This window comes from Rhipicephalus microplus, chromosome 4, assembly GCF_043290135.1.
Source record: "Rhipicephalus microplus isolate Deutch F79 chromosome 4, USDA_Rmic, whole genome shotgun sequence".
In the NCBI taxonomy this organism is placed as follows: domain Eukaryota; kingdom Metazoa; phylum Arthropoda; class Arachnida; order Ixodida; family Ixodidae; genus Rhipicephalus; species Rhipicephalus microplus.
Genome location: NC_134703.1, coordinates 187,397,183 through 187,419,135, shown reverse-complemented (window position 1 = coordinate 187,419,135; position 21,953 = coordinate 187,397,183). Strand labels below are relative to the sequence as shown.

The window sequence follows — 21,953 nt, the reverse complement described above, 5'->3', positions numbered from 1 at the left end:
TCAACTTACCGTACCGACAACAGCTACCGTACTCTACGGCAGAGCTTTGACACCTGCAGTAAGCAACTGCGATCCCTCGGCTACACATGGGCACGGTACACAGCGGTCATTGAGAAGAAAACAGCCACTGCATCGATTGCTGTGATAATATCTTTTTCCTGCCATGTGATCCCATTGCCTTGTTTACAGTATGGAAACAGAGCTCACACACTACCAAGGGCTTGATTACAAGTGGACCAGGTAAGTCTTTTTACCTTCCCGGCTACCACTACCGTGCTGTTTATGAGAACCTTAACGCCCGACTGTTGCACCCATCCACCAATAGGTTTTGTGATCCATAGATTTTGTAAGGTTGTAGTTGCTTGAGTGACGCAGAACTTGTCGCGTGGACAAGGTGGTCCTATATGTTGGTGAAGTCAACCCACTGCAGCAGTTCAATATCACGTCACAGTTCAGCTTTTGAAGTTCGAGTGCGTCTTCGCCGTCGCACAAGTAGCTTAATCGCGCAGGTTTACCTAACCCACGTGCGTTTGGGCTTAAATTCATTGCAGCCCACCGTTGCGCCTAGAAAACAGATAGCTCCACCACGCCACCGTAGCCACCGTAGGTGCATCAAACCGCCAAAGTGGCGGCATCCTGAAACAATGGTGGCCCACCCTACGGATGACGTCAAGTGAATACCCTCGATATTTAAAGGAGCGGTTGCAGCACTGACGAGTTGAGCTGGCGGCGTGAGTAGCAACAGCTCTTAAAAACGTCCTCCTCGTCGGGCCCACACCCCGCATAGTTCCCGAGATTCGCAATATGCATGCAGCGTAAATTATGCAGCAATATTATAGTGAGATTAAGTTCTGTTGAAAAAAATATTGCAAATGAGTTTGAGTCCGGGAAAGTCTCGTTGAGGAAAATTTTGGTAAGCCTGAGTCCGAGTGAGCCCTAAGCGCCGATTATATTTCTTGAGTGAGTACGACTGAGCGCCAACTTTTTTTGCCGACTAATACTCTCGCCACACTGCGATGCTGCGTCATCAGCGCTACTTCACCAGACTGGGAAGCCTCGGCTAAAAACAGCTTCGCAGTTAGATAAAGAAATCTGCCTGTTTCGTCTCTCCTCTCGGAGCCAGTTTTATTTCTCGGTGTAGACCCTAGTGAGCATCGATGCTCAAGTTATACTTTTACAAACAACAAAGCACTGATGTGGTTTGTCTCATCATGCTGCACATGGAAGGGGAAAGCTAGGAGGTAGCGACACGTGAACACTTCAAAGCCCAGTCATAAAATTGAAAGATGGGCATGATGGGAAGTAAGCCCTGCGTAGGCACAACGAGGGGGTAACAGCGTTCGAGCAGGTTAGCTTGTAAACGCTATGCACCCATGCTAGTTAATTTTCATTTCTCTTCACGAGCCCAGCGGAAAGGGAATTGAAAGCGGTGCGTCACGGGAAAATGAGCAAGAACGCGAGGAGCAGGCGGCTTCAAAGGTGCTTGAGTGTTGGACGCTATAGGCATGCCCCCCCCCCCTTTTTGTGTGTGTGTGTGTGTGTGTGTGTTTCCTCCATGACAGTAAGGCATCACAGTGGCCAAAGTAAATGCGGTCTCTCGGAGCTTCCTCGATCACATCAGGTGCCTCGTCCGCCGCCGAAGCGCCGTGCTGATCGGAACCTTGCCGACCAGGGAATTGTGCATGGCGGTGGCCAGGTCACTGGACTAAAAGAAAAGAAGTAAAAATAACAATGTCAGACAGCCAGAACTGCTAGCAAATTTATTTGCATTATCATTCAATGAGCAGTACAAGACGAGTGAGGTATGAGAAGGCGCCAAAGTGTGCCTCTCAGATAAATCAAGAATAAGAAGTCGTGCGCCTAAAGAGATCGCTGCATATTGATCTTAATGTATATTGTTTTCTTTGCATTATTTTAAGTGTTTGGATATTTATAAGCGTTTCAAAGGGTGGTTGACACATTCTTACAACAATACGTAAGCATAGAAAGTTTAAGAAAAATACCAATAGCAGGCAACTTATGTCTTTTTTTATGTAATTCCTTATATTTTAAAGACCCCCCCCCTGAATGTATAGCACGCAAATGAGGGCGGTGTCGAGCAGCATACTAAAATTCAAGTCGAATATGGCTGGCAAGAGAAAAGGAAATGGTTTTATGCATGCACACCAATAAGTCGTTTATTAAAATTTTCCATATTTTAATAGGTCACGAAAGAGAACCTGAGTTAATATTAGACACAAAAGCGCCGCAGTTATGCAATATAAACACTGAAATAATGCGAACGAACTAACTAAATAAATAATCTGTTTCGTCTCTCCTCACCAAACATTAACGAGAGTGCAGGTGTGCTCATCCAAAGCAATTATAATTAACGTATATATATATATATATATATATATATATATATATATATATATATATATATATATATATATATATATATATATATATATATATATATATATATATATATATATATATATATATATATATATATATATATATATTTCTGGAAAGTCTTCCTGGATTCCGGTCGAGTTATAAATCACCAGAAGAAGCGAACGAGCAAACGAAAAACGATGCTTTATTGCCAACGTTACGGCCGGGGACCGGCCTTCGTCAGGGCATACGTGCATATTACACTAACACGCACTTCTTAAAGACATAGCATGGGGGCCCCCAATTGTGAATCATCACTCTTAGCAATATTGACATACATGTTAACAAGAAGATATTCAGACATGCGCAGCATTTTGTTGATAGCGGAGCAGCAGCGCGCTATACAGAATATGGTAGGGCAAGGTGACTTGAAAACATAGATACAAATAATATGATGGACACTTGTGATATCGCAACATTTGTGAATGAACAAAAAAAGGCAATGCCATGGTAAGTTACGTTCGTTGTCGGTGAAATATACATGAGCATAATATCACCATTGATGTCACAAATGTGGTAACAGAGTGTACATGCATTCTGGTCAACTAACTAATGTGTCAACAATGACACCGCAACGTAATCACGGCAGTGGACAAACGTGTATGTGGGCTACGGCGGTTGATTTATCTGATTTGCCGGTAAAAACGTAAGCCTCCCTGGGTTTTCGTTTATTCCAGACGCTATGGCGTTAAATTTATGAATAAGAAAAGATTCACGAACTTCTCTTTCGTAGTGCGATTTGAAACCAGATTTGAGTATTGTGGCAGTTATGTTGTCGCAAGAGTGGCCTGGGGTAGCGAGGTGTTTGGACAGGGGAAGGCTAGTCAGGCACCTGACGTGTGACCTGTGATTATTAAAGCGCAACCGGAAAGCTGTCTCTGTTTGACCAATATATTGGAGGTCACACAATGAGCATTGGAGCAAGTAGATTGCATTGCTCGTGTCACAGTCGAAATTGCCTTTTATCCAGAGAGTGAAGTTCGACGCAGAGCTCTTAACAATACGCGACGTGGTCATGTGGGGGCACACCTTGCAGCGTGCCTTGTTGCATGGGTGACACCCCACTGGGGCTGGCGTTGATAGTTTGGATGACGTAAGTATGTCTCGTAGGTTTCTCGATCGGCGGTAAACTGCTCGTGGAGGCTCTGGGAAGACGTCTTTGAGACGATTGCTCTGCATTAGTATGTTGTAGTGCTTTTTGAGGATCGCGTTAGCATTTGGAATTGACGGAGAATGTGTCAGAATTAAATTGATGTGTTTCCGGTGCGCAGGTTCTTTATTTGATTTTAGAAGCGCTCTTCGGCCAATTGCATCGGCGTGCATAATCGCGTTGTCGATAATCTGAGGCGGGTACTGTTGTACAGTTAAGGCATCACGAAGCTTATCACAGTTTTCAACAAAGTCTGAATTTTAAGAGCACAGTCTTTTGAAACGAAGTGCTTGACTGTAGGGTATACTCGTCTTACAATGTTTTACATGGCTGCTTTTGAAATGAAGGTATCGGTGAGCGTCGGTGGGTTTTCTGTATACTTTAGTAAACAATTTTTGGCCGCAAAGGGATACTGTTACATCCAGGAAACAGATGGATGCCTTCGAGTACGAATGTGACAATGAAATGGATGGATGAACTTTGTTGAAGTCTGCAATGAAAGTCATTAGTTTTGCTTCGCCGTGATGCCAGATAAAGAATATGTCGTCTATAAAACGTTTGTAGTAATATGGCTGTAGTCTGCGCGTTGAAAGAAAATGATTTTCCAATTGGCCCATAAATATATTCGCGTAATTTGGACCAATTTTGGTGCCCATTGAAGTGCCACTAACTTGTACGTAGTGAACACCGTCAAACTGAAAATTGTTAAACTCCAGGATGAGTTTTAATAATGTGGCTAATGTACAACTATCAACAGATTTGTCACAGGTTGAGTCGTTATAAGCATCCACTACTGCACGAATGCCGTATTTGTGGGGAATATTAGTGTAAAGTGACGCAACATCTAATGTTACCAGAAATGAGTCAGCAGGTATATTCAGGTCGACGATGTCAGCGAGGAAATGAGAAGTGTCCTTCAGATATGATGGAAAAGTTGGAGGTAGTATACTAATCAGGCCATCGACATAGCTTGAAAGTAGTTCGGTGACAGTGCCAATGCCTGACACTATAGGACGACCGGGGTTATTGGGCTTATGTATTTTAGGCAATAGGTAAAACCTTCCTGGAACAGGGCTCAGTGGGACTAATGAGTACTTTGCTTTATCGGGAAGTTTGTCATCCAGTATTAAATGCTTGATTGTATCAGTAACGATGTCCTTAAATTCTTCGGTGGGGTTTTCACTGAGTCGCCTGTAAAACGTGTCATTATCTAGCTGTCTCTGAGCTTCACAAACGTAGTCCGTTGTGTTCATTATCACGATTGCGCCTCCTTACGTTTTTACCGGCAAATCAGATAAATCAACCGCCGTAGCCCACATACACGTTTGTCCACTGCCGTGATTACGTTGCGGTGTCATTGTTGACACATTAGTTAGTTGACCAGAATGCATGTACACTCTGTTACCACATTTGTGACATCAATGGTGATATTATGCTCATGTATATTTCACTGACAACGAACGTAACTTACCATGGCATTGCCTTTTTTTGTTCATTCACAAATGTTGCGATATCACAAGTGTCCATCATATTATTTGTATCTATGTTTTCAAGTCACCTTGCCCTACCATATTCTGTATAGCGCGCTGCTGCTCCGCTATCAACAAAATGCTGCGCATGTCTGAATATCTTTTTGTTAACATGTATGTCAATATTGCTAAGAGTGATGATTCACAATTGGGGGCCCCCATGCTATGTCTTTAAGAAGTGCGTGTTAGTGTAATATGCACGTATGCCCTGACGAAGGCCGGTCCCCGGCCGTAACGTTGGCAATAAAGCATCGTTTTTCGTTTGCTCGTTCGCTTCTTCTGGTGATTTATATATATATATATATATATATATATATATATATATATATATATATATATATATATATATATATATATATATATATATGGACATTGCTGCGAAATAACACTAGTGAACATGTTTCTAAAAGTGATACGAATGATGCTGTTAGAAGTTTCGCGCTTCAAAAAGTTTGGGGATCGGGATATGTGACAGAACAGGCGTGTTAATTGAAGAGAATGACTATGAGGAGGGAGGCAGTGTAGCAGATGGGGTATGCGAAATATTTATTGCGAAGGTATGAGTGGTATGAAGTTTGGGAAGAAACGTGAAACGCCCTATTTACCGAAAAATTGGCGAGCACGCGACATCAGAACATTCAGAACAATGGGTCGACCCACGCCAAGTGGCCAACCTTTTGACTACTTCAAACTTGCTTAAAAAACATGCTGTTTTAGTGAAATGAAAAAAAAAGAATCGCTACAATATCCCAGGGAGAAAAACTCTTTAGGGGACATGGGGGCCTTCTTAGTTTCGCATAATTATGTCTGAGTGTTGTTGGTATCTGAGTTTATTCGGCGAGTATCGTTTATCGCTTCACTGTCAAATTTGATTTACATGTAACAAAACATGCATTTGTTTATAGCATCGTAAGATCAATATTATTACGCCCATTGTTCTGCCACATGCGCCTCCAGTGATTTCTCCAAAGCCTTCTATATGCATTTTTTTTTCATTCTAGCATTTCACAATGCAAGAATATTTCCTTTGCTTTACGCAAGGGCTGCGCAAGGAATCAACCTTTGCTCTACGCAAGAGACATTTTGCGTTAGGAATACTTTCAGACTACTAAAGTTTCGAAATTTCACGACGAGAAACCCAAATATAAGAAAATCGTTGTTTTGGTGCACATTGAGAAGCAATATACTCCACGCAGTGCTCCAATTAAAAATTGGCTTTGCAATTCAATAGGAAGCAAATAAATGGTCTTTTTTTAGGACCTGTCTTCTCACATTTTTTTAAGTGCAAAGCATTTCTTAGCGAACTTCGGCGACTTTGAGCGTCTATCTATCTATCTATCTATCTATCTATCTATCTATCTATCTATCTATCTATCTATCTATCTATCTATCTATCTATCTATCTATCTATCTATCTATCTATCTGTCTGTCTGTCTGTCTGTCTGTCTGTCTGTCTGTCTGTCTGTCTGTCTGTCTGTCTGTCTGTCTGTCTGTCTGTCTGTCTGTCTATCTATCTATCTATCTATCTATCTATCTATCTATCTATCTATCTATCTATCTATCTATCTATCTATCTATCTATCTATCTATCTGTCTGTCTGTCTGTCTGTCTGTCTGTCTGTCTGTCTGTCTGTCTGTCTGTCTGTCTGTCTGTCTGTCTGTCTGTCTGTCTGTCTGTCTGTCTGTCTGTCTGTCTGTCTGTCTGTCTGTCTATCTATCTATCTATCTATCTATCTATCTATCTATCTATCTATCTATCTATCTATCTATCTATCTATCTATCTATCTATCTATCTATCTATCTATCTATCTATCTATCTATCTATCTATCTATCTATCTATCTATCTATCTATCTATCTATCTATCTATCTATCTATCTATCTATCTATCTATCTATCTATCTATCTATCTATCTATCTATCTATCTATCTATCTATCTATCTATCTATCTATCTATCTATCTACTTAGCCGCTTACGTTGGGGTGCTCTCGTGGTCAATACCTCAACTTGGCGAGAACCAAAATTAGCATGGGAAGGTAAGATGGTTTGACGAATATGGCGCACTGGTCAAGGCATGAAAAATGTCACAATCCCGTCGTGCACGTCGTCCAACGCTTCCCGCCAAACAGTGGCACATACCCACGGGTGGGCTTGTGCCGCTGGTACGTGGGTATGTGCCACAGGTTATTGACCCTCAGTGTCTCTCCAGGAACGACGAGAGCACACATAGGCAATTTTAAGGCACGACCCACCGAATGCAGAGAATAAATGTCAGGGTCCCAGCTGGAATCGAACCCAAGCATTCTGCGTGGCAATGAAGCCTTTTACCACAGAGGTACGCCCGTCTCGGAACTCTTTCTCAAATAGACGCCCGTCTTTGTGAAACATCATTAGCGGTTGCAGAGATGCCTGCCCAATTTTATAAAAATTACATATGTACTCCTTTGGTAGGGACGTCACGTCGGGTTAACGTCAATTGTGGTTAGTTGTTATGCGCCGAAGTTGATTTATGTAGCAGTGTCCAGGGCCGGCATCCTCGCGAGCATCATACCTTCATATCAGCTTCTTGTGTAGCTCATAAGCATGTCCCAGTCGACATCGTTGCGCAAGTGCAAACAACTGTTTATATAAACATCTGCAACTCTTCAACATACGTCTGAGCGTGAAACATCTGTACATATATTTAGCGTCACTTCTTGATGTGTTGCTCAATAAAGAATTGCAACACGGTCACCTTCCCTCTGAATGCTTCGCAGAATGTCGATTTCCAGGTAAGTGGGAGTTGCCGAATGTTTTTTGTTTACTAGCAGACGCTGCCTGTGCCGGTGCTGCGAGGCGAGAGAGGGGGAGGCGAGCGACACTTTTGTGGGTGCCTTCCTGGGCTGGCACGAGACGCGAGCATGCGCAGTGGTGATGTATGGGAGGACAGCGTTACACAGGCTAGTCAAAGCGCTGCTTCGCATCTAAAAAGAAAAGGCAACACTACCAGCCGAGCGCTTCCAAACGCGCTCCGCGTCCCCGCTCCATGACTGCGGCGGAGCGTGCGCGACCGTTTTCCTCGGAAACTAAAATGGCGGCAATTCCTTTTCCTACAGCAAGTTGCTTCCAGTATGATTCGGCCGTCCGGCAATGTGACGTTATCTGGTAGCCTCAAGGAGCAAAGTTGCACTTCCTAAATGTTTTTTCTTCTGTGGCCGGGTCCACCACAGTTCCACTCACGTATTTCAGCATATAGATATTACGTGGTAAAATGTCAAATATCAAACTGCAAAGAAAAAAAACGAAATCAAAAAGTTCTGTCACCCGGCGTGGACCCTACGACCTCTCGCTCTGCAGCGCGTGGCGCGAAACCACTTGGTTACAAAGCATACGCCCCCAGCTTATCAACGGCGTATTCATTGGCGTCAGATTCGCAATGTTCGTAGATTGTCACGCCACCTACCGGAATTGAGGAGCGTTCTCTCAAGGGTGATCAGTAGGTAGACGCTCCCATCGCTCTCTTGTTCGGTGGAGCTAGCCTGTGTCAGCGCGTTAGCAAGAAACGTACACAAACGCCTTCGTATGTGGCACGCATCAGTGAATATACCAGCCCGTCCGTGACACCATAAATCTGATTCTTCTTTGCGAAAGGAGAAGTTTTCGTGAAAATACGTGGGAACTCGCGCTTTCGATTAAAGGCCGCAGAGTACACATATCAGCTTCGCGAGATATTCTGCAGCCACGTTAGATAGGGAAATGTTAATGTCTAACCTTTTCAGCTCAAACTCACCTTGTTTTACGTGCGTATAGCATTCGTCAGTGCTTTTGTACTGCATGAACTTCACAACATTCATTACAAGCTAAAAGCAGCACAGGTTCACAATTTGCGCTTCCAAACCTTGGCGTACGCTGTGCCATTTGTTTTTTACGTTCGTTGATAGATGGCAGCTCACTGCAAGCGATTCCGCTCTTGCCTGGTATCGGAGTGAAATAATCTCCGCACCCCCAGATGAGCGTGGTGAGTGACGCCATGTTGGGGCTGTGCAATGATTCGTTGTTAATGCTATCGAATTCGTTCGGTAGAGATAGTTCCTCAGATCACTTTCAGCAGTGATGTTCAAAGAAACCGAGTTGGCATCGAGGATTTTTTACTGGACGTAGATGGTTGTCAACACGCTGAGAGTGACAGCGGCGATGAGCGATCAGCTGCTAGCTCACGAGCAGCGTGTTGCGCTTCCCGTCCCATCATGCGTTGTTTTTTCTTTCACGTTCATAAGTCACTTTGATTGTATTTATTGTATAATATCCTTCAGCGAGCTCAAAATAAATAAAAAGTGTAGCTTTTTGTGTTTCCCTGCATGTAGCCCAATTACAGCGAATATTACAAAACGCCGCATGCCGCCAATACGCTCGAGCTCGACCAGCGAAGCGAAATGGTTAGAGTAATGGAATATGCTTTTACGACCACAGTCCGCGCTAACTTCTCCTGCACTTCACTGGTGCCGTCCAATGACGCTGTTGTTCGACACATTTTCACAATTTTAACGCTGTAAAAAGCGTAAGCGTGTATTCGTTTCCATATCCTTGTTTCGATCGCGCTGATAAAATTTGCAACATTCGAAAGCAGGGAATCGCGTACTGTTAGTCTGATCATGGCTGTGATACAAGCGCTACTAAATTGAAAGGTAAATGCTTGTGTTTCGCTAAAGAAGCAGCTGCATGGTGCTTACAGCGCAAGTAATGACGATGGCGTAACATGTTTGCAAACCATCGCTACGCTAAACATTCGGTCCTGTGCAGTCGCGACGGCGCGCTACTCGCTAGTGGCCTACTACTGCGGCGAATTCACCAGGCAACCTCGGCACAAATTATCTCTGAGTGCCGCTCAAGTCGTACGTGAATTCTAGTTCGCGCAGTTTTCTGTAGCACGTGGAGGATTGCACAAGGCGTCGTTGATGCACGGTCGATCAGCTGACACCACCACCCTTCCCACTACGGCAAGAAATGAGGTAGCGAACATTCAGCAGTTCCTATCGTTTGGCAAAGTACTTTGGTTCGATATACATTTATTGACGATCAAGAATTCATCCAGTGAAAGCTGTACGGGGAGTACGTCCGCACCTCCTATCTTTTTCTATGCCAGTTCACGGGTTGCTCATCCCTCCACAACCATCTTGAGACTTTGTTCGGAATAAAAAGTGTTAACAGACACATATTGTGAACAACAGTTTAGAAAAAAGGTCAACCCAAGAAAGTAGCTTAATTTCATGAGTAGAAAATTGTGGCAAACTTTTTCGAAAGCTTTTGCAGAATCAAGAAAAATACAATCAGCAGCGCAACGATGATCAAGGGTGATGTGTAATTTATGAGTAACTAAAGCCAGCAGTGTTCCACAAGACAAAGGTTTGCGGAAGCCACATGGAGCATTTGAAAAAAAAAATGAGTTTGCATCTAGGAACATTACAGTGTTAGCGTAAAAGAAATGTTCAAGAATTTTTTATTTTACATGGCATACTGGTTGGTAAAATTGACCGGCAGTTGAAGGGAGAGTTCTTACTTCCAGATTTATGTGCATGAACCACTTTTCGAGGGTGTAGGGTGAATTCGTAAACAAATTGTTAGAATATTTTTTATAGAATAACACCCGAGTATACCTTGGCACTCTTTAAAAGCTTAGCACCAGCTGATGATATCTATTCCTGGAGTTGAAGACACTTTAGAAGTTGCAATAATTTTTTTCTATATCAATGGGTTGAGCGATGATTCAATTCATAGTTACAGAAATAAAACACTATAGATCGGGAAATGACGCACACGATGACGTAACAAAGTTATGACAACATACTTCGTTTAAACTTTAGGAAAGTCTGAGAGTGCAATCCTTTCTCTAGAAAGATCTAAAATAAAACTCGTCTATCTTGATCGGGGTTGATGGTCCACCAAAACTTCTTTGTGTTATTACTGAATATAGTAGGCAAGGTTACTTGTAGAAAATTACGGGCTCTCTTTAGTGCGAAACGTATGAATTGTTCGCTTTATTATATGCGCCCCAACACTTTTCGGAGTAGAGAGCTTGGCCGAATGGAAGAATCGTTTTTTTTCCTGTTACATAGTCATTTCATGTGCGAGGTACACCAAGGTGCTTTGAAATGAGAGGAAATGGTTTGCATAGAAGCGTATCTGTCAATTATTTCGTGAAGTTTCGATGCAAAATATTCGGCTTAGATTCTGTTTACCGATGTTCACGACGGAGGTTTGATTTATCAAATTCTGAATACATGCTGCTTTCTTTTTGAGCCACTATCCGAGCCTAATACCAAAAACAATAGATATGTAGTTGCGTATACCAAGCGGCTTGAAACATTAGGTCAGTGGCATCATGAAGACTGCAAAAAGTTCGAAGTGTTCAATCTGGCAAAGTGGTTTGCGAACCTCCAATATATTTCCTCTTTGAACCACGACCGCGAACCGTAGTAAAATAAAGCCAGTTGAACAAGAAACTGAATCTAATATGCACTTTTTTTCAGTTAGTCAGCGTGAAAAGAACTTGACTTCTCTTCCACCTTGGCTGATCCGATTACGAATCACTCTTTCTTCACGACCAGTGGCATTCTTCTCCACTGCGAATATGAAAAATCTGTCTCGGCCGGCAAAAGGAATATAACTATGCAAAACAAGGAAGTGAGAGCTCGTGCTGTTCTAAGTGTGAAAACTTACTACCGACGCATTAGTATGGCATTATTATCATAATGATATTGTTTTGCTACAAGTGTGGTGAAAGTCTTACATTAGAGTTCACTTCCCGGATGCTTTCGTCCCGGAGCTTGTCCCTGCGGTGTTCCATTTCGTCCTCTGCATTGTACGAACCGTAAAGCGATGCGTGAGCGACTTGTGTGGAAAAAGAGTGCGGCCACATACACAATATTCTTGAAGTGATCGTTTGAACAAGGACGGTATATATGACAGCGACGTTAGAAAGAGGCATTCGAACGCTAATACCACAGAGAGTAAGTAGAAATGAAGTTTCTTTCACAACTGGGGCACCTCCTCTTTTTGTGTGACTGAGAAACGCCGCGTTGTCAAGAAAGTACTAGTTTGACATAAATGCACACTTTTGCATTACACTTGCTCCATGGAGACCAATAAAGTATTTAAATTGCATTGTCCGTGGCCAGTAGAACTTCAAAAAAAGCGCAACAAATGTTTGTTTTGCTATCACACGTATAGAGTGGAAACCACTTATAACAATACTGGTTTTAAAAATTTGACGTTGACGTTTATAGCAATGAGAAGCTACTACACAATGAACTTTTGTATGTTTTCTAGAGTGAAAAAGGAACACAAATGAACACACAAAGAGCAACCTAACAACAGTTTATTGGCGAGAAATGTCAACTTCATACCAATGGATAACACTTGCTGCGTATAGGAAGCAAAGCAAACATGAAACTAACACACACGTGTCTTACCAGTAACTTGTGCAATTTGTTTGGCTAATGAAGAGTTAAATGGTATACTGACGCATTTGTCTTTGAGACATGAGATATTGTGAGCTTGAATGATTAGGTGTATTTCTTTTCACTTTTGCTCTTTGCAATCGCAGTGCAACTGTGAAATTCGGGCTTGCAACCAAATGTTTTGCATTGAAATGCCAGCCACCGCCCTGTTTTGTTTCTCACGTTGTACACATGATAACGGACGTGGTCCTTAGCACAGCGACCTTTTCGACCCATATACGCGTGGTTACATGTCAGCGGAATGTGGTAAAGAACTCCTTGAATACTGTTAACAGACAGAGCTTACATATCTGTATCGGATCATATCACTACGGATGTGCCACACGTGGTGATCAGTCCAGTTATCTTTGGTTAACCCTCCCCCTTTCCACACCTGCATTTATATAAAGCATGGCACAATAAACGTATGACGATTCTTCCCGTTACGCTCGAACTGACAGGATAGCCCAACGACCACGCACGATTCACGGTGTCATAAGTTGACCGAAGCTAGCGCCTAGCACGTCCAACATGGGTTTTGTGAAGCCACCACCCCCACTACGTACTAATGGGGAGATCAGCGAGAACTGGCAGGGCTTCAAGCAGCGCTTCAAGTTGTTCTTGATGGCGTCAGAGACCAGTTGCAAACCCCTAAAGTAAGCAAAGAGACGCCCTCCTCCTAAGTATCGCAGGTGAGGAAACCATTGAGATCTTTAACACGTTCGAGTACCAGCAAGAGGAGGATAGCAGTGATTACAAAATAGTCGTGCAAAAGTTTGATGCATGTTTTACCGGACAGAGCAATGAAGTGCGCGAACGCTACATATTTCGCTCAAGGATTCAGAACCAGGGAGAACCCTTCGAACGTTTTGTGAGGAATCTGAAGACACAGGGAGCATCGTGAAACTTCGGCAGTCTTAAGGAGTTGATAATCAGATACGCGGTTGTTCACGGGACTACTGACGGCTACCTCTGAGAAAAGCTGTTGGAGGACAACCATTTGACCGTACAAAAGGCCGAACTGGCATGTGAAGCCGCAGAAGCAGCAGCAGCACACCAAGATGTGTGGGCACGCGTACTCAAGGTAAATCTGCTAGGCGTGGCTCCTATTGGCAAAACGTTTTCGCCGGCATCCGCCAGTGTCTGAGATGTGGGCCAAAGCATGCACCATGAAGCTGTCCAGCGTTTGGGAGGAAGTGCCGGAAGTGCCACAAGCGTAACCATTTCGCCATATGCTGCAAAACATCTACGGAAATTCACGAGCTCTGGGGATCCGAAGACCACTTTGATAATCTGGACGTGTCAAATTTAGGCAAAAGTGCAGCGACTGGACAGTGCGAGCTCAAATCGAGAACCTACAAGTCAACCCAAAACTCGACACTGGAGCACAAGCAAATTGGCTGCTTTTGAGCTGCTACCTGAAGATGCGCCCTCAAGTAGCGCAGTGTTACGTTCGTATGGGAAAGAGGCGATTGAGCACCACGGGGTCATACGAACCGAAGTCACACAGAACGACTCGACCTCAGCAATAGATTTTTGTTGCGATAGCAATTATATGGACACTCTCGGCTGCATTTCGCTGCCGGCGTCGACGTCAACGTCAATGTCACGCACCGTAAATGTCGTCGTCATCATCATCATGATCATCATTATCATCAGCTGGACTACATCCACTGCAGGACAAAGGCCTCTCTTATGTTCCACCAGTCAACTTGGTCCTGTGTTTGCTTCTGCTAATTTATACCCGCAAACTTCTTAATCTCATCTGCCCACCTAACCGTCTGTCTCCCCCTAACCCCCTTGCCTTCTCTGGGAATCCAGTCAGTGACCAGCGGTTATCCTATCAACGCACTACACGCCCGGCCCATGCCCATTTCCTCTTCTTGATTTCAACTGTGATATCCTTAACCCCGGTTTGTTCCCTAATCCACCCTGCTCTCTTTTTGTCTCTTAAGGTTACACCTACAATTTTCTTGTCCATTGCTCACTGCGTCGTCCTCAATTTAAGCTGAACCCTCTTTGTAAGTTTCCAGGTTTCTGCTCCGTAGCGAAGTACCAGCAAGATGCAGCTGTTATATACCTTCATCTCGAGGGATAGTGGTAATCCACCTGTCGTGATTTGAGTGTGCTTGCCAAATGTGCTCCCCCCCATTCTTATTCTTCCAGTTCAATCTCGTGGTTGCGCGGCCCCGCCGCGGTGGTCTAGTGGCTAAGGTACTCGGCTGCTGACCCGCAGGGCGCGGGTTCGAATCCCGGCTGCGGCGGCTGCATTTCCGATGGAGGCGGAAATGTTGTAGGCCCGTGTGCTCAGATTTGGGTGCACGTTAAAGAACCCCAGGTGGTCAAAATTTCCGGAGCCCTCCACTACGGCGTCTCTCATAATCATATAGTGGTTCTGGGACGTTAAACCCCACAAATCATTCAATCGTGGTTGCGCGAAAGCTGGTACAGACTGCGCGCAAGCTGGTGTACGAAAGCTTGCAGTAAACACAAGCATCGCACAAGCGTCAATACACATTGCAACTTAGAGAAGTGCTTTTTCAAATATGCGTCCGAGTCGCCGATGGCGGCAGAAGCAAAAATAAAGTGAAGGTTGGAGAGACAGAACGCGGTTGCGGCGTCACCGAGAGGGGGGGGGGGTCGCAATGTGCGAGTTAGGTATGATGCCACCGTATAGTTCTACAAGATGGATACCATGGCATACAGCCATGCTTACGTGAAGAATAGATAAAAATTTCGGGGCAATACAGTCTATATAAGGACAGAATTATAGTAGGTGTGTTGCTTATAAATCTACCGTGCTTGTGCCGTGCCAAGCCTTTATTAAATTACTTCTTGATTGTTACATTCGATAATGAGACTTTATAATGTTTTAAGTTTGAAAACAGCATGTAAACAAAAATGTGATCTATTTCAGGAATGAGGCGTCATTCCATTCCCATTCTATTCCCGGAATCGCGAAAATGTGGAATGATTCCGGGCACATTCCAATTCCGAAGTGGCAACTCCCCAACACAGCTTGGAACTGAGTGGTGGTAGTGCTGAAGGGGCGTAGGGACAACGTCAGGACAGTGCATAGAATATATATATATATATATATATATATATATATATATATATATATATATATATATATATATATATATAATTAAGAATGAAGGAGCACACTTACGAAAATTTGATAAGTGTTTACTCTACGTTTCGGCCGTGGCACGGCCTTCGTCAGGATTAACAGAAATACGAGTATGTGGCCGCTTTTATGGGCAGGCATGAACACGTCAGTACAAAGCACGTGCGATCAGCATGTGAGTGTCACAAAAATTCTTTTAAACAGCCGTGACTACACTACAAACCATTCAAATCTAATACAATAGACAAGATTGTGGGCATGTAAAAGGCATTTTTAACATTCACCATTGACGACGAGGATCACGCATGAAAAAAATAAATATGTGACAACCTTTAGGAAGTATATTATGCTTCAGGGATGCTTCTTTAAATATTTTTCAAAATTTCGGACGTCAGGGCATCGTAGAAAGGCATGACACTTTTCCTACGCATTCATTAATGCCGGATAACATACTGTTGAACTTGTGAATCAAGAACAATTCTCGAATTTCGCGATCATGGTGCGATTTAAAACCAGATTCTAATAGTGTTACCATAATCTTGTCAAACGAATGACCTGGTAGATGACAATGCTTGGACAATGGAAGATGTGGCAAACTGTTTACGTGTGATTTGTGGTTGTTGAAACGGATGCGAAAAGATGTCTCGGTTTCACCGATGTATTGCATGTGGCAGATTGAGCATTCAAGTAAGTAAATGATGTTGCTGCTATCGCAGTTTAAGTCCCCTTTAATCCTAAGTGAAAAATTAGATGCCGTGCTTTTAGCAACAGTTTGGTCATGTGCGCACAAACTTTACATCGCGTTTTTTTACAGGGGTGACAACCAACGGAAGCAATGAATCTAGTCTTGGAAAAAGTTACCATGTCGCGCAAGTTCCTTGATCTCCGATATACAACCCGCGGTGATTCAGTGAAAATGTCCTTAAGCCGATCGCTCTGTGTCAGTATGTTGTAATGCTTTCTGAGTATATGCGACACGTTAGGAATAGATGCAGAATGCGTTAGAACGAGGTTGGTTCGGGAAGGTGGCGCTAATCGCTTGTCTTTACTGATGAGCTCTTTCCGATCGAGACATTTGGCCCGTTGGAGAGCGTCGTCAATTTTTTGTGAAGGATATTGTTGTTCGGTTAATGCTTTACGGAGCTGGTCACAGTTGCGAGTGAAATCCCTGTTGTCCGAACAAATTCTTTTAAAACGGATAGCTTGGCTATAGGGGATACTTGTTTTGCAGTGTTTGACATGGCTACTTTTAAAATGAAGATATCTTTGTCGGTCAGTGGGCTTCCTGTATAGGTTTGTCGTTAGTTTTCCATTGCTTAAAGCTACATTGACGTCAAGAAAATTTATGGTGACTGGTGAATAAGAGTGGGAAAAGGAGATGGATGGTTCTACTTTGTTAAAGTCTGCAATGAAAGAATGTAATGCCGCTTCACCATGGTGCCAAATTAAGAAAATGTCGTCAATGAAGCGTTTGTAATAAAGTGGTTTAAAGTCACGAGTGGCGAGAAAGTTATTTTCTAGAATGCCCATGAAGATATTCGCATAATTGGGACCTATTTTTGTGCCCATAGAGGTGCCGCTGGTTTGAACATAATGTTCACCGTTAAATTCAAAGTTGTTAAGCTCGAGTATCAGTGATAAAATAGTGGCCAAGGTGGAACCGTCGATGGGTTTGTCATTTACCAAGTCATTGTATGCTTGGAGTACAGAACGAATCCCGTCCGCATGGGGTATATTTGTGTACAGTGACACCACATCTAGTGTGACCAGAAGAGCCTCACTCGGAACACGCATATTTACAATGTCATGCAGAAAGTGATTAGTGTCCTTGACATATGAAGAAAAGTTAGGAAGAATTGAACTAATTAGGCTGTCTGCATATCGAGACAGGCTTTCCGTAATGGTTCCTATTCCTGAAATTATTGGCCGGCCTGGATTATTTTGTTTATGAATCTTAGGAAGCAGATAAAATCTACCAGCTACCGGACTCAGGGGGACTAAGGATTTAAGCACAGTTTCTGGAACTTTATTTTTTCTTACAAGCTCTTTTAAAGTTTCTTTTACTTTGGTCTTGAATTCCTCGGTTGGGTCGTAGCTCAAATGTCTGTAAAATGTGTGGTCATTTAATAGGTCCCAATTATGCGAATATCTTCATGGGCATTCTAGAAAATAACTTTCTCGCCACTCGTGACCTTAAACCACTTTATTACAAACGCTTCATTGACGACATTTTCTTAATTTGGCACCATGGTGAAGCGGCATTACATTCTTTCATTGCATACTTTAACAAAGTAGAACCATCCATCTCCTTTTCCCACTCTTATTCACCAGTCACCATAAACTTTCTTGACGTCAATGTAGCTTTAAGCAATGGAAAACTAACGACAAACCTATACAGGAAGCCCACTGACCGACAAAGATATCTTCATTTTAAAAGTAGCCATGTCAAACACTGCAAAACAAGTATCCCCTATAGCCAAGCTATCCGTTTTAAAAGAATTTGTTCGGACAACAGGGATTTCACTCGCAACTGTGACCAGCTCCGTAAAGCATTAACCGAACAACAATATCCTTCACAAAAAATTGACGACGCTCTCCAACGGGCCAAATGTCTCGATCGGAAAGAGCTCATCAGTAAAGACAAGCGATTAGCGCCACCTTCCCGAACCAACCTCGTTCTAACGCATTCTGCATCTATTCCTAACGTGTCGCATATACTCAGAAAGCATTACAACATACTGACACAGAGCGATCGGCTTAAGGACATTTTCACTGAATCACCGCGGGTTGTATATCGGAGATCAAGGAACTTGCGCGACATGGTAACTTTTTCCAAGACTAGATTCATTGCTTCCGTTGGTTGTCACCCCTGTAAAAAAACGCGATGTAAAGTTTGTGCGCATATGACCACTGCAACTGTTGCTAAAAGCACGGCATCTAATTTTTCACTTAGGATTAAAGGGGACTTAAACTGCGATAGCAGCAACATCATTTACTTACTTGAATGCTCAATCTGCCACATGCAATACATCGGTGAAACCGAGACATCTTTTCGCATCCGTTTCAACAACCAGAAATCACACGTAAACAGTTTGCCACATCTTCCATTGTCCAAGCATTGTCATCTACCAGGTCATTCGTTTGACAAGATTATGGTAACACTATTAGAATCTGGTTTTAAATCGCACCATGATCGCGAAATTCGAGAATCGTTCTTGATTCACAAGTTCAACAGTATGTTATCCGGCATTAATGAATGCGTAGGAAAAGTGTCATGCCTTTCTACGATGCCCTGACGTCCGAAATTTTGAAAAATATTTAAAGAAGCATCCCTGAAGCATAATATACTTCCTAAAGGTTGTCACATATTTATTTTTTTCATGCGTGATCCTCGTCGTCAATGGTGAATGTTAAAAATGCCTTTTACATGCCCACAATCTTGTCTATTGTATTAGATTTGAATGGTTTGTAGTGTAGTCACGGCTGTTTAAAAGAATTTTTGTGACACTCACATGCTGATCGCACGTGCTTTGTACTGACGTGTTCATGCCTGCCCATAAAAGCGGCCACATACTCGTATTTCTGTTAATCCTGACGTAGGCCGTGCCACGGCCGAAACGTAGAGTAAACAATTATCAAATTTTCGTAAGTGTGCTCCTTCATTCTTAATTATATTTGCACCGGACCCACAGAATTTCTTTTTTGAATCATATATATATATATATATATATATATATATATATATATATATATATATATATATATATATATATATATATATATATATATATATGGTGTAACAGACAACAATGCTAAAGAAAGAAAGTATAGGGAAAGTTATTAGAACCAATGTATTGTAAAGAAGAAGAAAGGAAAGTGGGTGAAAATAACTTGCAGTGAGCAGGAATTGAACTTAAACCTACGACCTTCGAATAACGCGTTCGATGCTCTAACCACTGAGCTATCACGGCGGCTATCCCCCCGGCCACTTTATTAAATTTATATGTGAATTGAAACGTCGGAGTGTCAGTCAGCGCCATCTGTAGCCATAGCGGCGAGTGTAGAACACCCTTTTATGAGCCTGTGTGGCGTCACGTAGCAAGCGAACCCCATTTCGTGCGTGACACGTCTGACAGGTCTAGCCTGTCATACGTGGCCACCACGAAGGGAACGAACAAGTGCGCGAGTCCATATTGGGAAGCTTCCGCGTGCACTTACTCAGGGACTCCAAGTACTCCCGCATCTCTTCTTTGGACTTCTTTGGATTGTGATCAGATGTCGACCACCCCTGCGAGGAAAGAAAACAGTGTAGTGGAAACAACAATGCTTACGCACCAGACGTTATGCATAAACATTACAAAAACACGCCAGAGTGGAAACGAATGGAATAAGAAAGCAACCGCGACGTCATTCTGCAGCTTCTCGCGGGCACTGCGCCAGGTTACTGTTCCACAAAAAGCTGTAGCATGATACCGCGTCTCACCACGACCGGAAACGCCCCCTGTTGACGGGCATACTATGGGCACCCATCATGTGCATTTTTATGCGTTATGTCCTTCAAAAGTAAAAAAAAAACAAAAGTACAGTTATCCTCATCATCATTATCATCATCTCCATAAGCCTGATTATCGCCACTGCTGGGCAAAAGGTTCTCCCACGTTCCGTTAATCCACGCCCCGCCGCCGTGGTTTAGTGGCTAAGGTACTCGGCTGCTGAACCGCAGGTCACGGGGTCGAATCCCGGCTGCGGCAGCTGCATTTCCGATGGAGGCGGAAATGTTGAAGGCCCGTGTGCTCAGATTTGGGTGCACGTTAAAGAATCCCAGGTGGTCAAAATTTCCGGAGCCCTCCACTACGGCGTCTCTCATGATCATATGGTGGTTTTGGGACGTTAAACCCCACATATCAATCAATCAATCCGTTAATCCACTGGGTTCAGTACTTTATGCTACCTTGTTATAACTGAAAACGTCTCCGTATACCTATTTCATTTGTCCATTCACCTCTTTTTCTGTCTCCCTCTCACGTGTTTACCTTTTATGGAATTCAGTGAGTTAGCCCTAATGCACACCGTTTATTCTTCCTAAGCGCTACACATGCCAAGCCTGTATACATTTCTTCTTTTTAATTTCAACTATAATATCCTTAACCGTCATTTGTTCCTTGACCCATTCGGCTGTCTTCCTGTCTCTTAAGGCTACACCGATCATTTCGCTTTCCGTCTCTCGCTGTGTCATCCTCATTTCATGTGATCTGCTCCGTCGGTAAGTACCGATAGGGTGCAGCTATATATACTTTCCTCTTGAGAATGATTTGAGAATGATTGTCGAATATGCTCCACCCCATATTTATCCTTCTAGTTTCTTCTTTTACTGTTATGGTAGGGCTCCGCGGTTACTACCTGTCCTAAGTAGGCGTATTCCATTGCAACTTCCGGTGTCTCGCCACCTATCGCAAAACATTGCTCTCTGCAAAGAGTGTTGCACATTACTCTAGTTGTACGCATATCATTGTCAGACTTACTGCTCTGTTTCTGTGTCCAGTTCAGTGACCGTGAGCTGTCATTCATCCCTGAGCTACTGATTAATGTGATGTCGTCCCCGCACCACAGGTTACTAAGGTACTTTCCATTAGCTCTTATGAATACCTCTTCCCTATCTACGGCCCTGAAAACCTTTAAACGCGTCGTGAATAGCACAAGAGAGGTCGTATGTCCCTGCCGTGCACCCTTCTTCATGGGTATTCTGTCACATGCTTTATGAAGAGCTATGATGACTGTGGATCTGCTGTAGATGTCTTCCAGTATGCTTATGTAGAGTTTGTTGATGCCTTAATTCTGAAGTGCCTGCATAAGTGCTGATGTCTCGGCTGAGTCAAACGCCTTCTCGCAATCTATGAAGGCTATATGTAAGGGTTAGTTATGTTCCGCGCATTTCTCTGTCACCCGATTGATAGTAAAAAGATGGTCTATTGTGAGTATCTTGTACAAAACCCTGCTTCGTGCTTTGGTTGATTGAACTCTAATGTCGTCGTAATTATATTAGTTAATATTATTCCTAATAGCTTGTAAAAAACGGAGAGTAAGCTGATCAAACTGTAATTCTTCATGTCCTTGACGCCTCCTGATAGATTAAGATGATGTTGACGTTGTTCCAAGATTATTGTATGTTCCGCCCCAAGAGACACGTCATATACAGGGTGGATAGCATTTCTAACAAAATATCTTCA

At 43.1% G+C, this 21,953-nt stretch overlaps 1 protein-coding gene across 1 annotated transcript in view; it reads right to left on the bottom strand.

Moving 5' to 3' along the window:
• Window positions 1-1,099: 1,099 nt before the first annotated feature.
• The window catches only part of LOC142814081 (uncharacterized), a 148,028-nt gene continuing 127,174 nt past the window's right edge, over window positions 1,100-21,953 (bottom strand). The window contains exons 10-12 of the mRNA XM_075892020.1: window positions 19,945-20,014; window positions 11,888-11,952; window positions 1,100-1,705 (exon numbers count right to left, since the gene is read on the bottom strand). Of these exons, the coding sequence (XP_075748135.1) occupies window positions 1,613-1,705; window positions 11,888-11,952; window positions 19,945-20,014 (228 nt within the window). The 3' untranslated portion in view covers window positions 1,100-1,612. The remainder of the gene's footprint in view (window positions 1,706-11,887; window positions 11,953-19,944; window positions 20,015-21,953) is intronic.